Source organism: Bos indicus, chromosome 5 (genome assembly GCF_029378745.1).
Source record: "Bos indicus isolate NIAB-ARS_2022 breed Sahiwal x Tharparkar chromosome 5, NIAB-ARS_B.indTharparkar_mat_pri_1.0, whole genome shotgun sequence".
NCBI lineage: Eukaryota > Metazoa > Chordata > Mammalia > Artiodactyla > Bovidae > Bos > Bos indicus.
Window position 1 is genome coordinate 71,428,452 of NC_091764.1, and position 26,867 is coordinate 71,455,318.

The 26,867-nt window shown below is 45.7% G+C and overlaps 2 protein-coding genes across 7 annotated transcripts in view; one reads left to right on the top strand and one right to left on the bottom strand.

Annotated features, from left to right (window-relative positions):
- The window catches only part of SYN3 (synapsin III), a 498,442-nt gene that overhangs the window by 276,092 nt on the left and 195,483 nt on the right, over positions 1-26,867 (bottom strand). The gene's annotated exons all lie outside the window — the stretch shown is intronic.
- The window catches only part of TIMP3 (TIMP metallopeptidase inhibitor 3), a 60,182-nt gene continuing 45,333 nt past the window's right edge, over positions 12,019-26,867 (top strand). Inside the window, exon 1 of the mRNA XM_019961260.2 lies at positions 12,019-12,451. Within this exon, the coding sequence (XP_019816819.1) occupies positions 12,331-12,451 (121 nt within the window). The 5' untranslated portion in view covers positions 12,019-12,330. The remainder of the gene's footprint in view (positions 12,452-26,867) is intronic.

Sequence of the window (26,867 nt, forward strand, 5' to 3'; positions counted from 1 at the left end):
TATCAGCTCTCACTCATAAGCCAGAGTAAGGCAGCTCTAACACATCATGTGGGGCTCTGGAACCTCACTTTTTATCCCACAAGACAAGTAAGAGGTAGCCGGAAGAGGAGTAAAGACATTCGAGGTCAAGGGAATAGCGCGAACAAAGACTTAAGACATGGAAATGAGAGAATAGACAATAGTGACATTTAGTGTTTGCAAAATGTTTTCAACCTATCACTGGAGTGCAGGGAGATGGTAAGAAGCACAGAGCTTGATGGTGAACTTCCAATTCTGGTACTACCACTTATTAACTGTATGATCTTGACCACGTTTCTGAACCTCTTTATGCCTCAACTTTCTTTTCTGTAAAATGGGTATGATAATAACAGTTGCTACATCTTATGGTTTTGAGAATTAAATACATTTATATTTCTGCTTTATTAACTATGCCAAAGCCTTTGACTGTGTGGATCACAAGAAACTGTGGAAAATTCTGAAAGAGATGGGAATACCAGACCACCTGACCTGCCTCTTGAGAAACCTATATGCAGGTCAGGAAGCAACAGTTAGAACTGGACATGGAACAACAGACTGGTTCCAAATTGGAAAAGGAGTACATCAAGGCTGTATATTGTCACCCTGCTTATTTAACTTCCATGCAGAGTACATCATGAGAAACGCTGGGCTGGAAGAAGCACAAGCTGGAATCAAGACTGCCGGGAGAAATATCAATGACGTCAGATATGCAGATGACACCACCCTTACGGCACAAAGTGAAGAGGAACTAAAAAGCCTCTTGATGAAGTCAAAGAGGAGAGTTAAAAAGTTGGCTTAAAGCTCAACATTCAGAAAAAAAGATCATGGCATCCGGTCCCATCACTTCATGGCAAAAAATGGGGAAACAGTGTAAACAATGTCAGACTTTATTTTTTGGGGCTCCAAAATCACTGCAGATGGTGACTGCAGCCATGAAATTAAAAGATGCCTACTCCTTAGAAGAAAAGTTATGACCAACCTAGATAGCATACTCAAAAGCAGAGACATTACTTTGTCAACAAAGGTCCGTCTAGTCAAGGCTATGGTTTTTCCAATGGTCATGTATCGATGTGAGAGTTGGACTGTGAAGAAAGCTGAGCGCCAAAGAATTGATGCTTTTGAACTGTAATGTTGGAGAAGACTCTTGAGAGTCCCTTGGACTGCAAGGAGATCCAACCAGTCCATCCTAGAGGAGATCAGTCCTGGGTGTTCATTGGAAGGACTGCTGTTGAAGCTGAAACTCCAATACTTTGGCTACTTCATGTGAAAAATTCACTCACTGGAAAAGACCCTGATGCTGGGAGGGATTGGGGGCAGGAGGAGAAGATGATGACAGAGGATGAGATAGCTGGATGGCATCACCGACTTGTTGGACATGAGTCTGAGTGAACTCCAGGAGTTGGTGATGGACAGGGAAGCCTGGCATGCTGTGATTCATGGGGTCGCAAAGAGTCGGACACGACTGAGCGACTGAACTGAACTGATACTTGTAAAGTACATATAAAAGAGGACCTGGTACATAATAAATCCTCAGCCAGTATTAGGTATTTATTACTTTTATCCTTAAAACTTCCTCTGTGAATTGAATGTTTTTCCCCATTTTATAGGGAATAAATATAAGTTTAGAGATAAACTCAATAGATAGAAGAGATAGAATTTTAGTAACTGTTCTGATTCTAGATTCTGTGCTCAACCCAAGGCAGAAATCACACTGACTCCATGAGTATTACTCTTCAGTAGGCCTGCTGATGTACTCTCTGGCCTACTAATTGTCCTACTGATAGGGACCATAGCTGATTCCTCAATACTTGGATTGATGGGTGCAAGGCATTCTGGGAAGGAAGACCCACCCAGTGACAGACATTGGGCATTGGCCCCTTGTATCCTTCCTGTGTTCTGCATGTTCACCTTCACCCTGAAGAGGAAGGCTGGCAGGGTGGTTAAGAGTATGGACTCTTGGGCCAGGCTGCTCTAGATTCTAATCCAAGCACTGCAGCATCCTTCCCGTGTGATCTTGAGCAAGTTACATAATCTCTCTGTAGCTTTGTTTCTACACCTGAAGAAAAACCGGATGGTGAGGATAAGCTCATCTACCTCACAGCTTTCTCTATAAGATTAGTATGAATTAATATATGAAAACTGCCTAGAAGAAGAATGCCCTGCATTTCATAGGCACACTATAGGAATTAGCTATTACTATCAAGGATTGCTTTTGTTTGCTTCCTCCTTTCCCCCATCCCTTCTCTGGGTATTACGCATATGGTCAAAGGGGATATGACATGGGAACATGGTCTTCATTAATAAACAAAGATCATCAGACAGCAGGCTACTTAACCGCAGGGATCTCATTCGTCTTTGTACCTGGAGGGCCACACCCTGGCCCACACAGGTTCTCACGGTGCCAGAGCCTTATTCTCTGCACTTCGTTTGATCCTCATGAAGATCCTATGAGTTGCTCCTCTGTTTTATCATTAGATATCTGAGGACATGAGTTTGAGTAAACTCTGGGAGTTTGTGATAGACAGGGAGGTCTGGCATGCTGCAGTCCAGGGCATTGCAAACAGTCGGATATGACTGAGCGACTGAACTGAACTGATCTGAGGCTCAGAGAAGTTAAGGAACTTGTACAAGGTCACAATGTGAAAAAGTCAAAAAAGATCACAACACAGGTTTATAGACATTATAAATCTTGGTGCCATAGCTGCTCATCAGTCTGCCTTCCAGAATATTCCACTGGAAAGTTATGAGAGGTCATAAAATCTAAACCACTGGTTTTACATTTAAAGAAAGTGGGTTTATTGATTTACTCATGGTCACTCAACTATTGTGTATGGCAGAACTGAGATAAAACCTGGTATACTGCCTCAATCTTATGCTTAAAAGTTCAGAAGGAAATGAAGTCATATTCATTAGCTGTTAAAAAATACTGACCAATATTTTATCAGCTTGCCTCTGGATTCTGGGCCCTTCTTTGGTAATACAAATGTAATTTTCCAGTATCATTCACTCAGTCATGAAAGCCATGATCTTACACCAGATACTGCCTGCTCTGTGATTTCTCCTGTCATCTCCCCTGCAAACCAGGTCAAAGAAGAGATGATGCTTAAACGCTCCCTCACTGGCCCTCCTTTGAAAGGTACCATGTCTCCTGCTTGGTTGCATCACACAATGATCAAGAGCTCTGAGTACTCAATGGGAACCCAAAAGAGGAAGAGGAAGTCAACTGCAGGCCATGAACCTATGGATACAGTGACTTTTCAGTCTCCAGAAAGAGTGCTTATTAGGAAAGAGGACTCTAGGTCTGAATCACAGTTCTGCCACTCCCTTCCTTGTAAGAAATTGGACATGCAGTTTAATTTTTGAACCTCAGTTTTCTTGACTATAAAATGGACATAAAATAATACCTTTTTTTTAAGGTTGTGAGTACTGGAGGAAACACTGTATTGAAAAAGCCTTGTATGTAGCAGCTACTCCATTAATGCAAGTTCCCTTTCCTTTCTCTGGTCTTAGAAACCTTTCCAGTTTATCATCCCAAGGTGGATGAACATTACAGGACAGGAAAATAATTATTTACTGCATATTTATTATGTACCCAGCCACAAATTAGAGAAATCTGGAGTGATGGGAAGATGATGAGATACTAAGGGGTCTGATTCCTTGCCTTGTCTTTTCTAGCAATCCTGTGTGACCATAAAGAAGCCCACATCTCTGGGGCCTTTTTCCATAGGGGTTGGATTTGATGACCCACAATTCTCTCCCACCTCTGGTTCTCTGTCTTATTCTAATATGGGCTTCCAAACATCTCCCCGTTCCCTGGTTGGGTGGCCCAACTCCTGGCACCTCTGACCCTCCTGCTGTAGATCATGCCACCCACTATTGTTTTCAAGTCTTTCTCTCCTGCTAGACTGGAACTCCTTGAGGGTGGTCTGTGCCTTGTTCACTTGGATCCCTAGTGTGCCTGTTGCATACCCAGTCAGTGTCTAAGGAAACTGGAAGGAAGGAGGGCAGGAAGGTGAGAACCATATACTTTCCATAAAAGAGCTGATGATCACACTGCGACAAACAAGCTGTGAGGCATACATAGACTGCTGTGTCTGATTGCCAGTGACTGCCTCACAGTAGAGCAGTGGAAAGAAGGCTGTCTGTCTTCTGAGCACTGAAGCTATAAATCCACATGCTATGCAAGTGCTTCACAGTAAATCAAAACATGGTAAGAGGAGAATTCAAAATCCAAAACTCAAACTTGTTAATTTTTTTTTTCAAACTTGTTAATTTGAGGGTCATTATAGGATGGTGACTTATAATCTAAAATATAGAAACCAAATGGATCATAATATTCCTAGTATAGAAAAAGTCTAGGCAAGTTTGGAGAATAAAAATGGAAAGACCAAGGGAGCCAAAGTTGGCAATATGTGTATGACCTTGTCAATGTACAGGCAGAGGGACTCTAGCCAGCAGTTGTGGGCACTGTCACCCTTGTGGCCAAGGATTCCTCTCAGTGAGAGGGAGAATTCTACAGTATCTCAGCTGAAATACCCTTCTGATCTCCTTCCCTCTGTTCCAGCTCTTTCTGATGAGAAACTAGCTTCATGTGAAGCTCTCTATGGTTATCAGGAAAAAATATGAGGGTCATGTTGACACATGTATCCTATTCTACATGACAATTATCTCTCTCATGGGAAGCAAAAATAATGCAGTTTGCTTGGGTTGCTGGTCTCCTATGAGTCCTCGTGTTCCTGGGACTGATCAGCTCGGAGCTGTATCCAGTTGACTTTCTGGACTCGAGAAGCTGGATTCCAGAACCTCTGTTATGATGAACTTGTGAAGCTGATACATTGACAATCCCTCCCCCCATTTTCTCTGCTATTCATTGGTTAGTTTATTTTCTCAATATTTGGAAAGTGCCTATGAGTATGAAGTGCAGATGCTGTGCTAAAGGCTGAGGAAGGGGCTGGATTTGCTTGCTGTCTAAGGGAGAGAAAGACATATCAACCACTAGCAGACTATGGGAGGAACCTGGTGTGAATCTGGGGGATACTGTGTGAGTGGGAGGGGACTGAAGAAGGAGAGGCCTCGGAGGAGCGGTCAGATCTGCTAAGGCAGAGACAGGGTCAGGGAAAATATCCATGAGGTAATTCAAGTTGAATGCGGAACGATAAAGATCCTGACCGATGAGCCAGAGGAGGGTCAGGAATATAGTGGTGGAAGGTGGATTCCAGGCAAACACTGCAGTGTGAACAAGCCTCAGAGGCAGGAACTGAGAGCTGGAACACAAAAGGCTTGAAGATGAGAATGGGGACATAGGTTGGAAGCATAGGTTGAATGGGGAAATACGACAGGACATGCTGTTGTGTAACTGCAGGGATAGCAGTCACAATGTATTCTGCTCGAATGGTGCTCCTCTGGGGACCGCAGGATGAGCCAGAGCACACAGAGCCTTGTACGCCTTTCTTGGGAGCTTAAGACTTTGTTCAGAAAGCCACGGAGAACAAGTGAATCATTATAAGCCAAAGACAGAATGACTTCAGATTTATATTTGAAAAACTTAACATGAGCAGCAGTACAAAAGTTGACTTTTATAGAGAAAGACCCTGGACAGAGTGGATAATTATGCGACAACTGAAATTGTCAGGAAAGACTATAGGGGGCTAATCCAAGGCAGACATGGTGGAAAGAGGGAGGAAGTGGAGGTTAGAAGAGATGCATGGAGTGAGAATCTACAGGACTTGGTAAATGATGGTGCCACTGGCAAGGATGGCCTCCCATCCTCAGACCTGCCACTGGCAGGGATGGCCTGCCATCCTCAGACCTCACCAGAAAGGACTGAGAGCAAGACAGTGAGTTTGGACTCTTAGGGATCTGAGGAGCCCATGTGACCTCCAAATGCAACTGTCCAGGGGAAATTGGGTCTAGATAAGAGCTCAGAGGGATACTGCTGCTTACAGCAGTGGACAGACCAGAGTGGGAGGTGGGTCCAGGGGAGACAGTGGGATTAGCTAGGGCGAGTGTGGAAGCTAGGAAGGAAGGGAAGGGATGAAAAGGGATCCTTGGACAAAATTGGGAAACACCTATATTTCCCAGAGTGGCAGGAAGAGCCTTAAGAGTCTGCAAAGAAGACTGAGAAGGTACAGTTGTACCCAGTTGGAGAGGTAGAAAGCAAAAAACCAGAGAGAGCGGAGACTCAGCAGTCAAGTTTAAGGAAGGATGTGTTTAATGGTACCCCCATTGCATAGGACATGTCAGTTTCAATTCCAGCTGCTGCTGCTGCCAAGTCGCTTCAGTCGTGTCTGACTCTGTGCGACCCTATAGACGGCAGCCCACCAGGCTTCCCAGTCCCTGGGATTCTCCAGGCAAGAACACTGGAGTGGGTTGCCACTTCCTTCTCCAATGCATGAAAGTGAAAAATGAAAGGGAAGTCGCTCAGTCGTGTCTGACTCTTAGCGACCCCATGGACTACAGCCTACCAGGCTCCTCCATCCATGGGGTTTTCCAGGCAAGAATACTGGAGTGGGGTGCCATTGCCTTCTCCATTCAATTCCAGCAGGTTCCACCAAAAAGGGCTCGAGCACCTTGGCAGAAACGGGATCTCTAGCCCAGTCTGACAGCAGAGCAATCCTATATCTGTCTGACCGTCCCATTCCCTCCCAAGCCACAGAGTGGCAGGCAGAGACACTCATGGGTGTCTTCTGTGCAAAGCTGAGCATGCAACCTTCAAAGAAACCACAAAGGAGCTGCTCATTTTTAAAGGAAAACACACGGACTCCATGGGCATAAGGAAGACATTAAGACAGGGTCGAGGAGGAGAAGTTCTGCTTCCACTTCATATTACCCTTCATAGAAACAGTCAACCAACTGAGTACACAGTCACTTAAAAACAAAAAAGAGCAAGTGCTGGAATCTTAGCTCTGTTTCCCATCTCCCACCACTCCAGTAAAAAGGAGCACAAAATGTCTCCACTGAGCACATGTGTTTTCTAGTTTAAAATCTCTGAGAGTAGCTCCCTGCAAAAAGAAATGCCAACACCCCAGGATTCAGGTGAATTCAGCCAGAGACTCACACTAAGGGGTCTTCACTCCCTGGCAGGGATGGGGCAGAGCCGGGGAAAGAGACGCCCTGCAATTTTACTGCCGTAAAATTGGCTCCAGATGGAAGCAAAGCAAGGTGTTCACTCCCTGCTGGTGCCAGACACAGAGAGAACCTGAAGTGCCTGCCACCTTAGGTCCATAATCCCCCAGTGCCGGGTGGCAGCCCTGCTGAAGGCCCGGTCAGGGCTCACGGTGCAGGGTGGACCGGAGCTGTCTGTTGCTCAGAAGAGACTATTTTTAAATGCAATGACTTTCAGATGGACTGTGGGTTTGGGGGAAGGCAGGGCGGCTGGGGTCTGGAGGAGAAGGGACAAGAAAGAGGAGAGGTGTTTCCCTACACAGCCACAGAGATGACACACATCTTAGGACCTTCTCCAGTTTCAGTTTTCAGAGGCCAGCTCTGCCCTGAAAGAGAAGGACCATGGAATCCTCTGTTGTATTCCCAGGTCTCCCCAGTACCCCTCAAATCCATGATTCACAAGTATGTAGCTTCTTGAGAGCACGGCTCCCCTTGGGTTGACATGTGGCCAGCCCGGGGGTGGAGAAGCTGGGCAGCTGCGGACCCAGACGGGATGCTGACTGAGAGCTTTGTGGCCACTGCAGACGGGAGGGGTTAGTTTCACCCACTCAAAGGCACCCACACCCCACTGACTAGTGTGGAACTGTGCCTTTCCCCCCTTCTCAGTGAGACCAGCTGAGGCTTCAGGCTGAGGGAATGGGTGTTCTCTGGCTTACAGCGCCCCCTAGCATTGGTCAAAGGGATAGAGCCCTGTGAGCTCTCCAAGGAGCTACCCACCTACCTATCTCAGTACTGGTTGGTGGAGCCAATTAATTCCATCCATTCAGCTAATCCTTATTGACGTCTTTATTACCCACACTCTATTACGAACACTGTGCTCAAGGAACTTAGCATCCAGGAAGGTAAACAATCAGATTACAGTCAGACAAGTAGTGTGAAAGAAAGAAGCACAGGATAACATGGGAGGGGGTCGACAAAGACTGGAGATGGGAATCAGAGAAGGCTTTCTAGAGGAGGTGACATTTAAACTGTGATCTGAAAGCAATACAGGAGTTCAATGAATTTTAGAAATAAGGTATGGAGATAAAAAAAGGCTTATTTCTTGATCTTTTAGTGCTTATGATGCAAGAGGCAAAAAGACAGAGAAACAAGTAATTACAATGGGGCTCTATCAGGCATAAGACCCTCAATCTCTTCTATACTTTCACCATCAAAATCTTTGGTTTCAGCCTGAGTCTTGGAGGAGAGAGCAGAAAGCAGAATAGGAACTCAGTGTTGATTGAGAAATTGATGGACATGCTTTAGTCTTAGTCACATTTAATTGTTCTCAAACTTGTTTAATGGTAAGATCTATCTTCCCTTCAGAGACATTCACCTTGTCCTTGAGACTTTTCCATGGATCCTGAGACTTTTCAGCCAGGGGGGTTCTTGAAGATCGCTGAGTTACAACCTTCATCCAATGAACAAGAAAATTGAGTCTAGACAGGTGAGGTGACTTGCCTCAACAATTGTTTCTGCAGCAACCTTTGGAACAAATCTCACATCTTTTGCTACTGTTTTTCATCCCAGCCTCTTTTTGTCCCGCAGAAAGAAAATGTTCATATGTCACTTTGCAGCAATATACTTGAAATGCTTTCAAAAGATATTAGATAATTTAGAAAGGGAAAAATAAACACACAAGAGAGAAATCTCTGAGGAGTACAGAGCTGCATTTGTTATGATTGGCTCACAGGTGATTTTTAACATAACACAGAACTATTTAGTCAGGGCAGTGTAGTTCTCTACCTGTTGGGTACTGTACAAAGGGACTCTGAAACTCATCTTTAGACTTGAAATGCAGATTCAGGACTGCGAGTGGCTGCATAAGAGTCTAAACATTAGATCATGCACTGCAGTTTGGGGGACTGGGGCCACAAGTGTGAGGAAGAGAGCCCAGGTAAGGAATCGGGCAGCCACAGCACAATCTCAGCTCTACCATGAGCTAACCATGAGACTTCGGGGGAAATTTCTTCACCTGTCTGAACCTTATTTTCTCCACCTGTAAAATGAGGATGGGCAGAATCTCAGGTCATTTTTCAGGTCCTCTAAATGTCTATTAGAGACTTCCCAGAGATTTTAACATCTTGGAACTTGATATGAAGAGGGGGTGGACCACTCAGATTTAGAAACTTCTTCAGTTCTTCTGGGGTTTATAAATCTATCAGTGTCCTTAGCTGTCAAGACAAAGTGGGGAGCCGGTATCCTCATTCTTATTTACTATTAGCCCCAGGCCCCCTCCATCTAGCTTCTAAAGTGGACTTGAGAAAGCAATTCTTACATATTATTAGGTCCATGGACACAATGACATCCGGATTGATGGCTATGAGGTCTGCTTGCTGCCCTTGACCCAGAGGCAGGAAGTAGTGCTCCTCTCTATGAGGATTTATGAAGCTTGCTTTTTCTCTTGTTCAAAGTGAGGACTGAGGATGGATGGACAGAAGATAGTCCCCTTGGGTTAGACATTAGGGAGAACTTTCCAACTGAAACAAAAGCTGAACTCAAACACACTGACCCAGTTTAGGATAGGCGGTGAGAGGAAATAAACCAAAGGGCAATTTTACTACCTTTCAGCTAGAAAAACAATCAGATTACTCTTACATTTATATAAGTAACTGCCATAAAATCATATGTGTCAGATGTTTTCTATAAGGAACCTGCTGCTTGAAGTTCAGCAAAAGTTATTTCTCTGACACTCATTTTCTAGGCAAGCTACTGGTAATTTGGACAAAACCTTAAAGTGAGAAAGAAAAGAGAGAGAGAGAGTGAAGAGAAGGCTTCAACATGTAAGATGCTTATCCAAAGTGGATTTGGTCTGGAAAGGCCTGTAAAACCTTCCACATGACCGGCACAGTGCAGGGATAAATGAAACTCTCAAATCCTACCAAGTATGCCCTCATTCAACCTGGATCCTTGGAGTGGCCTCCAAAGTGTCCACAGCTCAAGACTCGAAGGGTTGCTGGCCACATCCATACCCGTGTCCCCTGAGAACCTAATTTATACCCTGAGGAGTAAAATGTAGCCTGCTCAAATATCTTAGGCTTCAAAGTGTTTCTTCTAGTGTGGTTGGGGAAATAGTACAACTACAGTTCATGGAACAAGGGGTAAAATTCTAAGTAAACACTGAGAGAAGGAAAGCTCTCTCTGGATGGGGCTACAGTCAAAGTTAGGATGGGAAGGGTCTTAAAAGTTGGGAAGGAAACAAGACAGAAAACTGTGGATACTAGATTCCTCTCCTTACAGCTAAATTTTTAAGGGGGAAAGAGGAGCTTTAAAAATGTTCTTGGAAATATCATTTCCAATGAAGCTTTCTGCTCCTGCCATTTTGGTGTCACTTCTCTGAGGTGTAAACAAAGGAATTTCTGAGAAAGAGGATGAACTTGCACTTCAGAGCGGTACTTCTCGTCCTTCTTTTGTTCCTAACTTTTACCATTTTTATTGCCAAATCATTTTAGTCTCTTTCCAAACGGGATGAGTTGGGAGAGAAAGTGAGAAAGATGCAAGAATAGAAACAAGATTCCAGCTCCAAAAAAGACTTGCACAGTTAAAGCTAACTGCCACTAAAAAGTCCAAGAAAGTAAACACCTCTCTTGGGGCGGGAATCAGAGAATTCAGTTCCTGGCTGGTTGCCAAGTAATGGCACCTTTCTGCAACAGTTTCCTCATCTGGAAAGTGTGAATAACACTTTGTGTTTTTCCTATCTAAAAGGATCATTGTGAGATGTAATGACGTGAGGTATGGAAAATATTAATATAAGGCAGACTCAAGAGGTTACTGAATAAGAAAAATAGTCATAGTCTTAGTTTTTAGCAGATATCCATAATTCCTCATATTCTTGAATCCTGGATAGTTCTCCAGGATCTAGTTTCATTTGCGGTTGGGATTAGTTCACCCCTAATTCCTCACTGAAGGATGGAGACCTGTCTGCCCTAGGTGAGGTTACCATTTCCTCGTGCCCTAACTTACGGTTTTTCAAGTAAGCCTGGGGACTTTGCCCTTGCTGTTATCTCCTCCCTGCTGCCAAAGGGCTGAGGCTTTTTGTTTACAGCCAGGCTGTCACCTTCTCAGCCATTGTGCTTATTATCCCGTAGACAGCAGCGCCCTCCGCAGAATTTCCAACCCATCATTCATCATTCAGGGCACTATTACCTTAGTAAATCACCCTATGTACTCATGTTTCTTCTAATGCATTGCCTACTACTTCCATGGGAGCAAAGAGTTCGTTTTGCTCATCCCAGAATCCAGAACGATGCCTGTTGAATGGCCTCACTATTTACTCCGGCTGAGCCCGGGAAACAACCTTTCATTACCACCAGTTCCAAAAGGCAAACGACTTCCTACTGAGGAGGAAAGTCAGGAGCAGCGATACACGGAGGGATAGGGGATATGTCAGCAACCTCGATCTTTCCCCTCTGACCCGGCTCTCTCCAGAGAAGACACAGTTACCCTTTATTTATCCTTTCCACCAGGCGCAGTCAAGGTCCCCAAGGCAAGGCCACCTCTGACCTGCCAAGGGGTTGGCGCTGGGGTCGGCGGTAGTTGATTTTGGTTTGGGTCAGAGGCGCCCAGAGGGCGGGGTGGGCGTATGGCTGGGTTGCAGGCGAGAAGGGCAAGGGGGCGCCACTTGGAGGGCCCCTGCGCCAGCGCGTACCAGGGGCGCGTTCAGCCCACCCACTCGCGTGCCCACAGCTGCATTATTCCCTAAAAGGACCTGAACTGGACGGGTGGCCCCGCCCCGTCGCCCCGCGCCCCCGGCCCCGCCCACTTTTTGGAGGGCCGATGAGGTAATGCGGCTCTGCTATTGGTCGGAGTCGGCGGGCCCCGCGCGCTCGAGAGGGGGTGCCCGGGGGGACCCGCGCTATATCACTCGGCCGCGGGGCTGCGGCGCAGAGCGGGCAGCGGACGGGCGCTCGGACAGCTTCTCCTCCTTCTGCTCCCTCCAGCTCCTGCTCCTCCGCCCGGAGAGACTGCCCACCCGCCCAGTCCTGCGCCAGCGCCGAGGCAGCTCCGTCGCACCCCATCCCGTCCCGCCGGGCACTCGGAGAGCGGCGCGCTCCAAGCCAAAGTTGCCCCCCACAGGCGGGCGGGCGAGCGCAGGCTGCAGCGACCCGGCCCGTGGCGCGCAAGGCAACTTTGGAGACTCGAGCAGCAGCACCAGCAACGGCAGCGGCGATGACTCCCTGGCTCGGGCTCGTCGTGCTCCTGGGCAGCTGGAGCCTGGGGGACTGGGGCGCTGAGGCGTGCACATGCTCGCCTAGCCACCCCCAGGACGCGTTCTGCAACTCAGACATCGGTAAGCGCTCCCGGTGTCCCTGCGGAGCCCCCGCGGTGACCGTTCGCGGGCGCGCTGCAGCCGGGACTCTGGCGCTGCTACGGGTGGCCTCGCCAACCTCCGCTCCTTTCCATTGCCTGGGCTTGGGGGGAGGCCATGGAGGTAGATACTGAGGTATGCTTCAGCATGACCGAGGTGGGTAGACGTAGAGAAACCCACCGAGGCCGAGTGAACTCCTTGCAGCCATGCTCTCTTAGGGCGTGAGGTCCTTACTGTTCTTTTTGACATCTGGAAAATTCCCCTTTTCACTATCACAGGAGAACTCTCTGGGGGAGAAAGGTGGGGAGAGCATTTCTAAAACTTGTAATGCCAACTAAAGTGCTGGGATGATGAAGAGTTAAAAAAAAATTAAAAAGAAAGAAAGTTGGCAGCCATGTGCAGGGGAAAGTTGCAGGAGAAACTTGTAGTTTTCTGAGTTTTCACCATCTCCCCACGATGTTCATTCTTTTCACTGAGACCCAACTCAGACTCACACTCGCTAGGCCAAGTGCGAACTGAGCTTCTTGGACTGCCAAGTTTGGGTGGATTTAAGGGGGAAAATGAGAAGGAATCTGTGGGGTTGACCCTCCCCGAAGGAACTGTATTTGAGAGTGTTGATAGCAAGCAGGAGGTGGCGTGTGTGAGGGATCACTTATCACATAGCTGTGAGAATTCACAGGAAGGCCTTTTTTTTTTTTTCCTTGAATGTGTGTGGGGTGAGGGAGACAGGGCAGTGGAAAACAGATTTGTCACCAAAAGAACAAAGATGCCAAGGGTCACATCATGGTGACTATTCCAAACTGGACTGAGTGTCTTGATTAGAGACAAGGGCCTTGAGAGTCCTGGGAGAACTTGTTTCAGAGTGTTCGGGACACTTGTGCTTCGATGGCCAGAGGGGGAGTAGCAGCTGGAAAACATCTCTCCTCTCCTTTCCATCTCATAAAGCATGCAAGTCTAGTGGCCCTTGCTCTGTGTGTGTGTAAATGCAGGCTGGGGGTGGGGTACAACACAGTCTAGTCACCCTCTGCCTGTGTCGATTCAGAGGTGAAGAATGGAGCGTGTGTGTTTTCAGCACAGTCATAAAGAGGAAAAGAAATTTTCCACTGGGTCCTGGGTGAGGGCCTCCACAAGTGTACTGCAGGGGAGGAGGGGGAGGAGGCAGGAACCTGGCAGGGGAGGGAGCTGAGGCTGGGAGGGGTGCTGCTGGTGGGCCTGGCAAGCCTAGGAGATGTGAGGGAGGTGGCTGTGGTGACTGGGTCAGTCTGGCTGGCAGGCAAGAGTATTTTGTGTGACCTAGGGTCACCCCATTAGTGGTTTCCTGGGGTCCTTGCTATGCCCCGTTCCTTCTCCTGGGGGAACCTGACTGGCCTCTGGGTTTGTGGATTGCTGGGAAGGATTCTTCGGGGCTGCCAGAGCCCTGCAAGGTTTTCGTCTCCCTTGACTGCCCCCACCCAAATTCTGCTTGGCCTGTTCCCCCTCACCCTGTGGGTGTCATTCCCACCTAAGTGATGCTGGCAGCTGCTGCCGGTGGTGGCGGCTCTGGTCCTCTCAGTGAAGAGCACGTACTTGGGTCCAGGCGTCAGGTGGAGTCAGGGCGTCGTCCTCTGCCTGACAGTGGTTCGGGCACGTTCACCTGGATTTCTGATGTGTGTGGAGAGGGAGACCTCATGCCTTCCCTTGCTCTTGGCTTTTAGGTTTCTACCCTGGAAGTTCGCCAGGGGACAGTGGAAACAGGAACAAGGAGACCACTTCCCATGGTGGCCCTGCCTGACCACTGCTTAGGTTTCCTGCTATGTGTCTGGGACTGATACAGAAAGTTTCTTGTAATTTTGCTGGATTTTAGTAAGAAATCTTCCCATGACCCCCTCCTCAATTGACTGCCTAGAGAAAAGCGAAGTTACCAGGAAATACCGAAAGGCAAGAACATTGTGGTAGCAAAAATGAAAAAGAAACAAAAAGACCTCGGCACTGCTGGCCCTGATCCAAAGCTGTGCTGCCTTGGTTGGTGCACTGCACTAGTGGCAGGGATGAGATAATGCTTTTTCTGGGAGGTGTAGATGCGAGCTGCTGGCTTGTTGACCTCCACTGCCTTACAGCGCCCTGCCAGCGTCCAGTAGGTGGCTCCCAGTACTCCTAGCTCACAGCTCCTCTTCTGGTTCCCAGCCTGCCTGTTCTCTCCCTGAAGGAAATGTGTAGACACTCCCATTCCCCTTGACCCCTATGACTCTACCAGTCAATACTGTAGTCCTTAAAAGATGCTCACTCCAGCCCACTAGCTTCCTCTTCCAGAACCTTCCTGGCTCTTTTCATGGCTGGGTGCCACATTGCTGGGCAAAGCCCCTCTCTAAGGAATCCCCCCACAGCCTTCCATTTCCTTCCTCCTCATCCACAAGTGTCTCTTCTTGCCTTCCCCCCCCCCCTCCCCCAAAGCCCTGGGAATTGGTGCTGCCTTCTGGATGATGAGGAGTTAAAAGGTGTTTCTATGGCAACTCCAGGCCCTACACCCCAGTGAAGTGTTTAGAAGAATAAACTACATCCCGGCTTATAAGACATACTATGGCGAAGAGAAAAGGACTTGGAAGCATCCACGATATCCGTGGTCCCTCCCCACCAGTCACCGCCCCTGAAACTCTTGACAAAACCTGGACTCTGGAGGAGGGGAGAGGGGAGGACTAGGAATGAGGAGGCAGCCTTGGCCTGCTTTCTGCTCCACAGTTCTGTCCAGCTCAGGAAGGGGCGGGCAGTGGGTGTGCTCTGGTGCCTGCGTGCGAGTGTGTGGTTTCTGCAGGGATGGGAGCAGTAGGGAGAGAACTTGACTTCAGAATGCCAACCCCTCCTTTGCAAAGAAGAATGGGGCTGCGCAATGGAGTGTTGGGGGCCTGCTCCTTGAGCCCGTGGGGAATTCGAGAGGGAGGCTCAGCTGGGGGCCCGCTGCCAGCTCCGGAGGACGGTCTCTGGACGTCTCCAGATTGTTTTGAAAGGGACCAGTGCCAGCAGATTCTTTCGGTATCAGATCTGAGGTTGTGGTTTTAGCGAAGAAGCCATTTTTAAGGAAGCCCGATCAATCCTCTCTCGCTTAAAAACACAAAATTAACACTTTACACTGGGCTTGGTGACTTAAGGAAAATAAAAAGGATCCAACTTTGGAAAGGAACCAATCACTTGGGAAGTGGACCCAGCCTGTGGACATCTTAGCAAGTCAGAAAAAAGGAGAGCTGCTTATATTAGGGAGGAGGGGACATCTCTCAGACTTCCACTGGGTGCAGGCTCTTTGTGTCTTTTATCCACTCAGTATCCTTAAGAGTAGGTATCACACCTATTTTTCCTCAGATGGAAGATAAATTGTGGGTTTGAGATAAACTGTGCTTGCTCAAGCTCACTCAGCTACTATAGGGTAAAGGTGAAGCCATTCTGAATTATGCCATTCTTCCCAAACTTTTCAACTTCCATTTATCCTTGCTATTGTAAGGCAGACAACCCTTCCCAGGATCAGGATGGAATGGACAGTTAACATTTGAAGAATGCCTTACTTATGGATTTGGGGAGTTTTCCTTAGAAATATGAAGACAGCTGAAATGGCCAGAGGTTATAATTAAACATCATCATAGGAGAGTAAGAACTAATGACTGTCATCCTCATTATATCAGGTTATCAATAGAGAAAAATAAAGAAAAAATTCTAATGTTCTTTAGCTGTTAGAACTAGAAGAGACCCTCAAATTAACCAAGTCAAAGTTAAAAAACAAAAAAAAAAGACTCGGTTTGTCTCACTGAAGCTTGGCCTCAAATACTCTTACCCTTCTGAGGTTGGGCTGATGAGTGAGGGCTTCCCAGGGTAATGTGCCCTGTCTATGCAGCCTGCCAGTATGATGGGAGGAAAACCAGAGAGAGTTAGGAGGCTGGGTCCCGGGCTGGCTGGAGAAGGTGTCCCTCCCACAGTTCTGTGTCCCTGTCACAATCCCTCGATAGATAAGACTAGAAAAGTGGCCACAGAAGTGGCTTGGGTGGAGGGACTTTTGTTTGTTTTGCAGGAACAGCAGGAACCATTCAGCTCCACTGCTGAATGGCACATTCCAACAGGTTCACTAATTAAAAACAAAAACAACAACACAATTCTCCATTTCATTTAGCTTTTATCATTCTGGTCACTATGGACAAGGAGGCCCCTTCTTCTAGCCTTTGTCATAGTCAACTCCTGGGTGGCCTGGAGGGGCAGTGGGGGGCGGTAAAAAGGCCATGGCATGGGCAGGGCAGGGCAGGGCTTAAATCCTTCCTGCGGGGCTTGTTGGCTGTATGCACTTAAGTATGCTATGGGCCGTCGTTAAGATTTAGTTTCCTCACTTATAAAAGGGGAATAATAATCTGTACATCCTTGGCCTTTTAATTTTTATCCACATTTCTAAAATTACAAGAGTAGTTGCATACATTCTATTATGTCCATGTGTATATGTATCTGTGTGTTCAACTGTATCCATCCATCTACCCATCAACCATCATCCATCCATGTCTATCCATCTATCTAAAGTCAGATAAGGGGAAAGTCATTTTTGGTCAGTTCCTCTAATTCTAGTCCCTTCTCTATGTATTTACATATATAATACTCATTACAGTAGCCCTTCCCCTTGGAAACATGAATGGCAAATACTATAAACAGTGGAATACCAATACAGCATTCAACTTCTTTTCAATGAGCAACAGGTTCAAGGTTGTTCTCAGTTCATATGCACACATATATACTTCATTTTCTTTAATGTGCAGAATTCCATTGGGTTATAAATTATAAAAAATAATTATGGAATGATTACTGTGCACCAAATACCATTCTAAATAATTAACATGCATCAACTCAGTTTAACTTAATTCTCTCAAAAGTTCTATGAGGCAGGTGTGCTACTGCTGTCTCCAATTTACAGATGAGGAAAGTGAGGCTTAGAAAAATTATGAAACTTGTTCAAGATTGTTACAGAGCCCATATTTAAACCCTTACAGCCTAGGTCTAAAATATAGTCAACTACTATCTATATATTACAGTATATGCAATATTATATGATACATATCATTATATACTATTTTATTACTCTAATAATATAATAGCCTTATGCCAGGACCAGTGCCAAGTTGCTTCAGTCGTATCCGACTCTTTGTGACCCTGTGGATTGTAGCCCACCAGGCTCCTCTGTCCATGGGATTCTCCAGGCAAGAATACTGAAGAGGGTTGCCAAGCCCTCTTCCAGGGGATCTTCCTCACCCAGGGATGGAACCTGAGTCTTATAGGTATAGGTATAGGTATAGATTTATTTATCCATTCCTCTATTAGATATTTTAGGTTTCTAACAGCTTTTCATGGTTACAAAGAGCACTATGACAAGAATTCATTGTACCATCCTCTTGTTCATATGCGTGGATATTTCCCCATGGCAAATATACAATTTGGAATTCTCAGACATAATGTATGTGCACTTTACATTTGAACAGTTCCTGACAATTCACCCTCCAGAGTGGCTGTGGAAACCGCTGTTTTCATATATGCAACATGCAGAGATGGAGAGACCATTAGCCCTGTTCTGGAGACATTTCTACACTTCTCTCAAACAGGAAAACAATTTATGACTTTTATTAACTTACTGAGTTTTTTCCCTTTTTTGCTTATTCTTTCATCCTTTTGAAAGAGGGCAAAATTAAGGCTACTTAGACCAAGTTGATAGGAGCATTTTTTTGTAGGGAGAATGGCGCTATGTACCAGTGGTGCTACGGGCCAAATGGCCTTTGACTTGTTGCCATTTTAGATTAATTCAACTGCAGATGGTTTTATTTTTTGCTTTAATAAGAAGCAATGGGCCTTTCAGTACATTAAGATGCTTGACTCCAGCGTTTGGCATGAACCCAGGTTCATGTTTTAAAGACTTGTGTTTTAAAGACAGGGTCTTATTGCTGACCCAAAGATGTCCCCTTTTTGGCTGGGCGTGGCCAGGCTCATGGTGGCAGAAGGAGGATTCAGCCCTGTGTCTCCCTTCTCCTCATTGAATTTGGATGGTACTTGGATGTGGGATAGCCATAGGAAGAAGATGGACAGTGAAGAGGGGACAGAGCGGGTCCTGGCCAAGAAAGATTAGGCTAGAGTCTCATTTGATGGCAACTAGAATGGCTGGTTTAAGAGAATTCCAACTATTCTGATTTAAACCTTTCAGGATCCTTGGGATAAAGTGTCATAAAATGGCTTCAACAATAGCCAGCCTGGCCTCTGTCTACCTTGTCAACATCACTGGCTTTTCCAGGTGCTACTGTTCCCGTTCTCTCTCTGGGAACGTTCTCTCTCTGCCCGTTGTCCTCGCCTTGATTTTGAGTGCCCCTTGTTAATGTCTCATTCTCTGGATCTCACTTGGTGCCTTTTCCCTGCCCACTTCTTGGGATTATTGCAGGATCATCAAACCTTGTCCAAATTTTAAACGTGTCAAAAAACATTATCTTTAGGAAAAAAACAACTCTTTGGAGCTGCTTGGGAAATTCCTAGAAGGGCTCATTCTTGGGCAGACCTAAGGGCTGTATACTATCCAGAGAGACGCATCTAACCCTCCAAAGAGGGGAGGCACCAGCCACTGCATTACTTATTAAGTCCAATCCCACCTTCTGGACATGGTACTCCATTACCATCCCAAAGAAAAAAACTCCTTTTTTGCATTATCAGTCACCCTATTAGCTGGAGACTGCCCGTCCCAGCTACCTGGTGAGTGATCTGAAGCCAGAGGGGTGAAATCACTCACCTGAGATCACACCATGAAGAAACAGATGAACTGGAAGCTACATTTGCTTCAGTTCAGTTCAGTCACTCAGTCATGTCCGACTCTTTGCGACCCCATGGACTGCAGCACACCAGACCTCCCTGTCCATCACCAACTCCCAGAGCTTGCTCAAACTCCATCGAGTTGGTGATGCCATGCAACCATCTCATCCCCTGTCATCCCCTTCTCCTCCTGCCTTCAATCTTTCCCACCATTAGGGTTTTTTCCAATGAGTCAGTTCTTCACATCAGGTGACCAAAGTATTGGAGCTTCAGCATCAGTCCTTCCAATAAATATTCAGGACTGATTTCCTTTAGGATGGACTTGTTGAATCTCCTTGCAGTCCAAGAGACTCTCAAGAGTCTTCTCCAACACCACAGTTTAAAAGCATCAGTTCTTCAGTGCTCAGCTTTCTTTATAGTCCAACTCTCACATCCATACATGACCACTGGAAAAACCATAGCTTTGACTAGATGGACCTTTGTCGGCAAAGTAATGTCTCTGCTTTTTAATATGCTGTCTAGGTTCGTGATAGCTTTTCTTCCAAGAGCAAGTGTCTTTTAATTTCATGGCTGCAGTCACCATCTGTAGTGATTTTGGAGCCCCAGAAAAGAAAGTCTGCCTTTTATTTTGTTTCTATTCTTTCCCCATCTATTTCCCATGAAGTGATGGGACCTGATGCCATGATCTTAGTTTTTTGAATGTTGAGTTTTAAGCCAACTTTTTCACTCTCCTCTTTCACTTTCATCTCAAGAAGCTCTTCAGTTCCTCTTCACTTTCTGCCATAAGGATGGTGTCATCTTCATATCTGAGGTTATTGATATTTCTCCCAGCAACCTTGATTCCAGCTTGTGCTTCATCCAGTCCAGCATTTCACATGATGTACTCTGCATATAAGTTAAATAAGCAGGGTGACAATATACAGTCTTGATGTACTCCTTTCCCAATCTGGAACCAGTCTATTGTTCCATGTCCAGTTATAATTGTTGCTTCTTGACCTGCATACAGATTTCTCAGGAGGCAGGTAAAGTGGTCTGGAATTCCCATCTCTTGAAGAATTTTCCACAGTTTGTTGTGATCCACACACTCAAAGGCTTTGGCATAGTCAATAAAGCAGAGGTAGATGTTTTTCTGAACTCTGTTTCTATTTTGATGATCCAACAGATGTTGGCAATTTGATTCCTCTGCCTTTTCTGAATCCAGCTTGAACATCTGGAAGTTCTTGGTTCACATACTGTTGAAGCCTGGCTTGAAGAATTTTGAGCATTACTTTGCTAGTATGTGAGATAAGTGCAGTTGTGCAGTAGTTGGAACATTCTTTGGCATTGCCTTTCTTTGGGATTAGAATGAAAACTGACCTTTTCCAGTCCTGTGGCCACTGCTGAGTTTTCCAAATTTGCTGGCATATTGAGTCCAGCACTTTAACAGCATCATCCTTTAGGACATGAAATAGCTCAGCTGGACTTCTATCACTTCCACTAGCTTTGTTCATAGTGATGCTTCCTAAGGTCCGCTTGACGTGGGACTCGAGGGTGTCTGGCTCTAGGTGAGTGATCACACCATCATGGTTATCTGGGTTATGAAGATCTTTTTTGTATAGTTCTTCCGTGGATTCTTGCCACCTTTTCTTAATATCTTCTGCTTCTGTTAGGTCCATACTGTTTCTGTCCTTTATTGTGCCCATCTTTGCATGAAATGTTCCCTTGGTATCTCTAATTTTCTTGAAGAGATCTCTAGTCTTTCCCATTCTATTGTTTTCTTTTGTTTCTTTGCATTGATCACTGAGGAAGGCTTTCTTATCTCTCTTTGTTATTCTTTGGAACTCTGCATTCAGTTGGGTATGTCTTTCCTTTCTTCCTTTGCCTTTAGTTTCTCTTCTTTTCTCAGCTATTTGTAAGGCCTCCTCAGAACCATTTTGCCTTTTTCCATTTCTTTTTGGGGCATGGTTTTGATCACTGCTTCCTGTACAACATCACGAACCTCTGACATTTGCTGAGTCACTTTCAAAATCCGTGTTCCAAATTGGCATAGTCTAATGGCAAGGACTTTTTGGATTTGAGAAGATGCTACTCCTGTTGTAATTTCCCCCACATTGTTTTTTTTTGACTCCCTACTTTGGGTGTCTCCTCTGTATGCTTCTCTTGGATTTTCTTCCACAGCCAGCCTCTGCAGCCCCTGCTTCCCCCTACCCAACCCCAGTTTTATTACACCATAGTCCTAACAAAACCAAGTCTTGCATCCTATTTCTAATTCCTAACTCAGTACTCTTTCCACTTAATCAGCGGTTCCCTGCCTTTTCAACACCATGGACTGTTTTTATTAATTTTCCTTCAAAGGATTTCATGTTTGGAAAGAATTATCCATCTCAACGTCACGTCTTGGGTGTTGATTATTTTTCCATCACAAAGTCTAGTTAAATGGTATCTGTTACTGCTGACACTAGCCAGTCATTATTCTGATATAATCAGATAATACAATTAATTGCTGCCCAAAGCAAAGAAACCTGGTATTTGCTTAAGCCTGGGGAGCACTCTCATGGGCTCTTGGATGATGGCAAGGTATGATTTGGGCTGGTTCACAGAAGTGCAGAAGGAGCTCATGGACCCTTGCAGAGCACTGTAGTTCACCCTCTGGGAATGGTTCTTTTCTTTCACACCAGTTTTCCATCTCTCCTCCTGTGGACTGGTCCACACGTCTCCCACCCTTGCCATTTTCTAGGTTCCCCCCAGTACTGGGAACAGGGCTGCAGAGGCAGTGGGTAACCAACATGTCCTGGTTGAGTTGCCTAGGCTTTCAGAGCAGGTGACATGGGTTCCTCTTCTTTGTCTGTTTTCCTGTGTTAATCTCTTATGGGCTGGAGCAGATGAGTACTGACTCTGGCTAAAGGAACTCACTAAATAGCATTTGACGGGAGGTCACAAGGTATCTATCCCAGCTGTAGTGGAACTAAGAGGCTTTTTTACTTGGTTGCTAAAAAACTAGTGTTCAGGGGAGGGGTATAGGGGCCAGGACAACTTTTCCTGATTCCTGTAGAAGCCATCTGTGGCTGGGATGGGTCGGATGCCATAGAAGTGCTCCCCAACACCCACTTCTAATTTATGTTCACGTAAAGCCTATCACTTAACACTGGCATTCACAATGCAGAGAGTAGAGACCTTAAGTATTCCCAGGTTTGTGGCCACCGGCTTTTTGTACGGGTAGGGAAGGGAAGGAAATCTGAAAGATTTGGCTTCAGAGAGCTCAAGAGAAAGCTTAGCAGGTAGAAAAATAGAGTCCTTGGATGACAGAGGAGGGGAAATCCAGAGCAGACTAGAGTCATTCCAGAATCAGACCTAAAATATTGCCTGACAATTATCCCTCCCCCTCTGCCTCAAAGAGATCCCTCAAAGAGGAATCTCAGAATAAGGGCGCTGGGCACCAGGTAGCCCAGTTGCCTTAGAGAAGCACTGTGCATTCAGAAATCTCAGGCTCCTGCTATCCCCAGGGTAGGGCATGGGGAAGGTGAGCCTTGCAACCTGGGGCACACTTCCTGAGGATGTGGTTTCATGACATGAGGGCTCACGCTGTTTGGTTAAGGTGCTTGCGGGTCATGAATCAGGATGGACCTCCTTTGACTTATACTTGATCATCGTGAATAGACTCACAGTCTTTGAAATTTGGAAACACAGTACCTCTTGTGAGCTCTTCTGCTCACTTAGTGTGGGTTAGTTCTCTGGTCTCAGTTTCCTTATCTGCAAAATAGGGGGAATAGTAGTATGTACCACACTGGGTTGGTGATTAAGTGAAAGAAATTCCGGGGAAGTGTTTAGTGCAGAATCTGCCACATACCAAGAGCTCAACAGATGCCAGCTTTTAGTAGCTATGTTGTTATATTAGCTTCCCAGGTGTCACAGTGGTAAAGACCCCCCTGCCAATGCAGGAGGTGCAAAAGGCTTGGGTTTCATCCCTGGGTTGGGAAGATCCCCTGGAGAAGAAAATGGCAAGCCACTCCAATATTCTTGAGGGGATAATCCCATGAACAGAGGAGCCTGGTGAGCTGCAGTTGGAATGAGCAAATGAGTATGTACCCACATGCATGTTGTTGTATGGCAGAGTGGGTATGCTCACTTTATTTCTGGTGAGGAAAATGGGGCTCAGAGAGGAGATGGGCTGTTTTCCAGGGTCACATCCAGAGAGCTGCCATGCAAAATCATGATTTGGTGCCCCTTCCCACCCAAGTCTAATGATTTTCCACTTTGTTACATTGCCTTCTACAGCATAGAAAAATAAAGTTACCACTCTATATTTTCATGACTCTCCACATTTTAGAGTCTTAAGTCTACCTGATCTTATTTGATGATCACAACATCCCCCTTCAAAAAGCAGGACAGTGAGGGGTCATTGTCCACACCAGACAGTCAGAAGGCTGGACAGTGAGAACTGGTATGGTTCAGGAACTCAGCCACACAGCTGATATGTGGAATTGGGATTGGAAACAATGTCTTTCAAGGCCACGTCCTACACTCTTTTCAAGGGTCAGATGGCTCATATCCCTTTTCAGGCTGCTCCCACATGTTTACCTCTGATAGTCTCAGGTGGTAGATGCTGGGGTAGTCAATGGGAGGGCCTGGGAAATGGTGATACTGAACTTGGATATCATCCATTGCCCTGTCCCCATCTATCCCATTCACCTCATCTACCCCAGGGCTGGGAGGTGTGCAGTGTCCAGGAGTGAGCACTGGCTGCAATTCAGGACACCTGGGGTTGAGGTCTAGGTCTCCTCCAGATCCTAGGATCAACTGGATGATGTCAACCCTCCTGGACTTCAGGCTGTTATCTGTGAAATAGCAGGATTGGCTCTATGTGGCATGAGTACACTTTCTCCCTACATGTACTTATGGTAACTGATATTTTTCTGAATGTGCCTACTATGTGTCAAGTATTTCTGGCTCTAAGTTCCTTTGGAAGGGGCGCTCCATTCTAGCTGAATAATTGAACACCTAAATCCATCAACAGCACCTTTTAGGAGGTAATTTCTTTACAAATATGCTCTATTAAGACAAGAGCCAGGATCTCTGTGGTTATGAAAGTAGATGAGAGCTTGGACTCAACAAAGCCACTAATGAGTTGATGTATTTTATCAGATGACATATTTGACCACCAGACTTCCTGTTGAAGCAGAGCTGATGTGCCAAACAAGATAGCAAACTTGCAGAACTAGTTGATGGCTAGAATTAAAAGTAAAGGTCACTTCAGTGTCTGTCATTGATCACTGGAGGGCTTGGTTAAAATGCTTTTGAACCCCATTAATACACTACTGAAAGCTGACAGGGAGAAGGTGAGACTGAGACAGTGCTCATGGGAACAAGGCCTTCCTGATCCATGGTCTCCCTAAGCAGCCCCTTGCTCCAGAATTTGATTCATGGCTTGCCTTAAACATCTGTATCTGAGAAAACTAAGAAAAGACTGGCTTAGATTAAGAAGTGTGTCATCTGAGAATACTTTTGTTTAAATGGATGAGGAAGGGGTTTGGAAGACCCAGATCAAACTTGTGCCCTACTGGGTAACTGCAACTCCCTTCTCCAACAACAGGACAGGAACGCCCAGACACCTCGCAACCATGGCTTCCTGGTACAAATGTCCAGCAGAAAGACTGAGATATGTGAGAGAACCCCAGTACCCAACGTGTTCTCTGAGATGCAGTTCTGAGGAAATGGCTGCAGGTGTGGCTTCCAGTTCCTTCTTGATGGATTGTCTCTTGGCCTGGGTTTCCTCAGCACTCATCTGCATCAGATCACAAACCCAAATGCCCACAGAGGCCAGTCAATGGAAGCTGGATGTTTGCATATTAAACATATTGGATTATTATTCACATCTACCAAAAGATATACATGTGTCTCCCTAGCCTCTTGTTTTCCCACTTTGGAGGAATGAGTGGGTAGTAAAATTATTTCTTTATTGCAAGACGAACACCAAAACAGTGGGAAAATATGATAAAACTAGTGATTTATCTTTGGCTTGGGAGTGGGGAAGTGATAGAAAATCGTGCTGACCATGGACAACTGAATAGTTCACCTCCCTTTGGAAGGGGACAGCTGCTATCAGCTCCAATCTATCAGAGTATGATGAGTCCAGTGCTGTCAGATTTCCAGTCTCTGAAGATAACCTAGAAATCCAAGATTTTAACGTGAAATCTTATATTTAAATGCCAGCACAATTAAAAAGAAACACACACACACACATGTGTGAGCCAAACAAAACATCCCTGGGCTAGTTTCAGACTATGGATCACCAGCCTTGTGACCTTTGTGATCCAGATGATTTCCCACATGTCCTGTGGGTTGTAGGATCTCTGAATGAATAAGACTAACTGCTTTCTCGGGCAAAATGATATCCCTATCCTCTGTGTCTGCAGAGAATACTGTTCATATGCTTGTTATCACACTTCTTGCACTCTCTGATGTGGTTAAGAACACAGGTCTTACTGCCTGGCTCAAACCTTAGCTCCATTAACTGATAGCTCTACAGTCCTGGACAAGTCAGTTCTCTCAGACTCCTTTTTCTTATCTGTAAAATGAAAGATGCCGTAAAGGACTCTTAACCTGCTAAGGTGGTGGGAGAACGCATTTAGGTGATGGGCATTACCGGCTTGGCCCACTGCCTGGCGTGTATTGAGAGGACTGGATGCACGTCAGCCATTATCTTATTCCCATTTGGTTTCTCCTCCTGGACAGTGAGCCTGCTCAGTACAGGGAGTCACACCCTACTCTCCACTGCCCAGGGCATAGTAGGCACATGATAAGAGGGTCTTGAATGAATGAAGACATTGGAGGAAGAGCCTTCTAGCCTTTCCAGACAACGGTACACTTAGCTTGTGTGTGTGTGTGTTAAAGAGAGAGAGAAAAAGGAAAATCAGGTTTGACATGTTGGGTATGACCAGCTCAATGAAAAAAAAAACGGCTGTTCTAAGCTGCAGGGATAGGAGATAGAATGCTAACTAGTGGTGGTTGTCTTGGGGAAATACAGCCAAGCTATTGCCCATTCTTTTCCAAACAGAAGAGACGAGATGGCATGGAACCCAGAATTCATATGTTGAACCTTGGGTGCTTAACATCATGGGCACTTTGGCAGCTTGACGGATTTTATTTATTCAGGGCCCCTTTAAGCCAGAGGAGATTCCTAGAGGCTCTTAAAACTTAATGCCCCACCTGGATAGTTAACATCTGTGTTTTATTTTGTTTAAAAAAGTTAACCCCAAATAGTTCAAATTCCTTTGGTATACTTGCGAGAAGAATTTCTTACTGGGCGACCCACAAGCAGGGAGGCAGAAAGACTAAGGCTAGACCAGCACCTTCTGGGAGAAATAATACTGCAAGCCACAAACACAGGCCATGTATGTAATTTTAAGTTTTCTTGTAGCCACACTTGAAAAAAAGAAAAAACACCCACAACATTAATTTTAACACTGTTCTTAATCCAATATTCCAAAATATTATCTTTCCAATGTCATCAATGTAAAACATTGTCAATGGGGTTTGAATTTTTTAAGTTTTTGAAACCCAGTATGTATTTTACACTCAGTACATTTCACTTTGAACTAGTCCCATTTCAAGTGCTTAGTAGCAACCATGGCCACTTCAA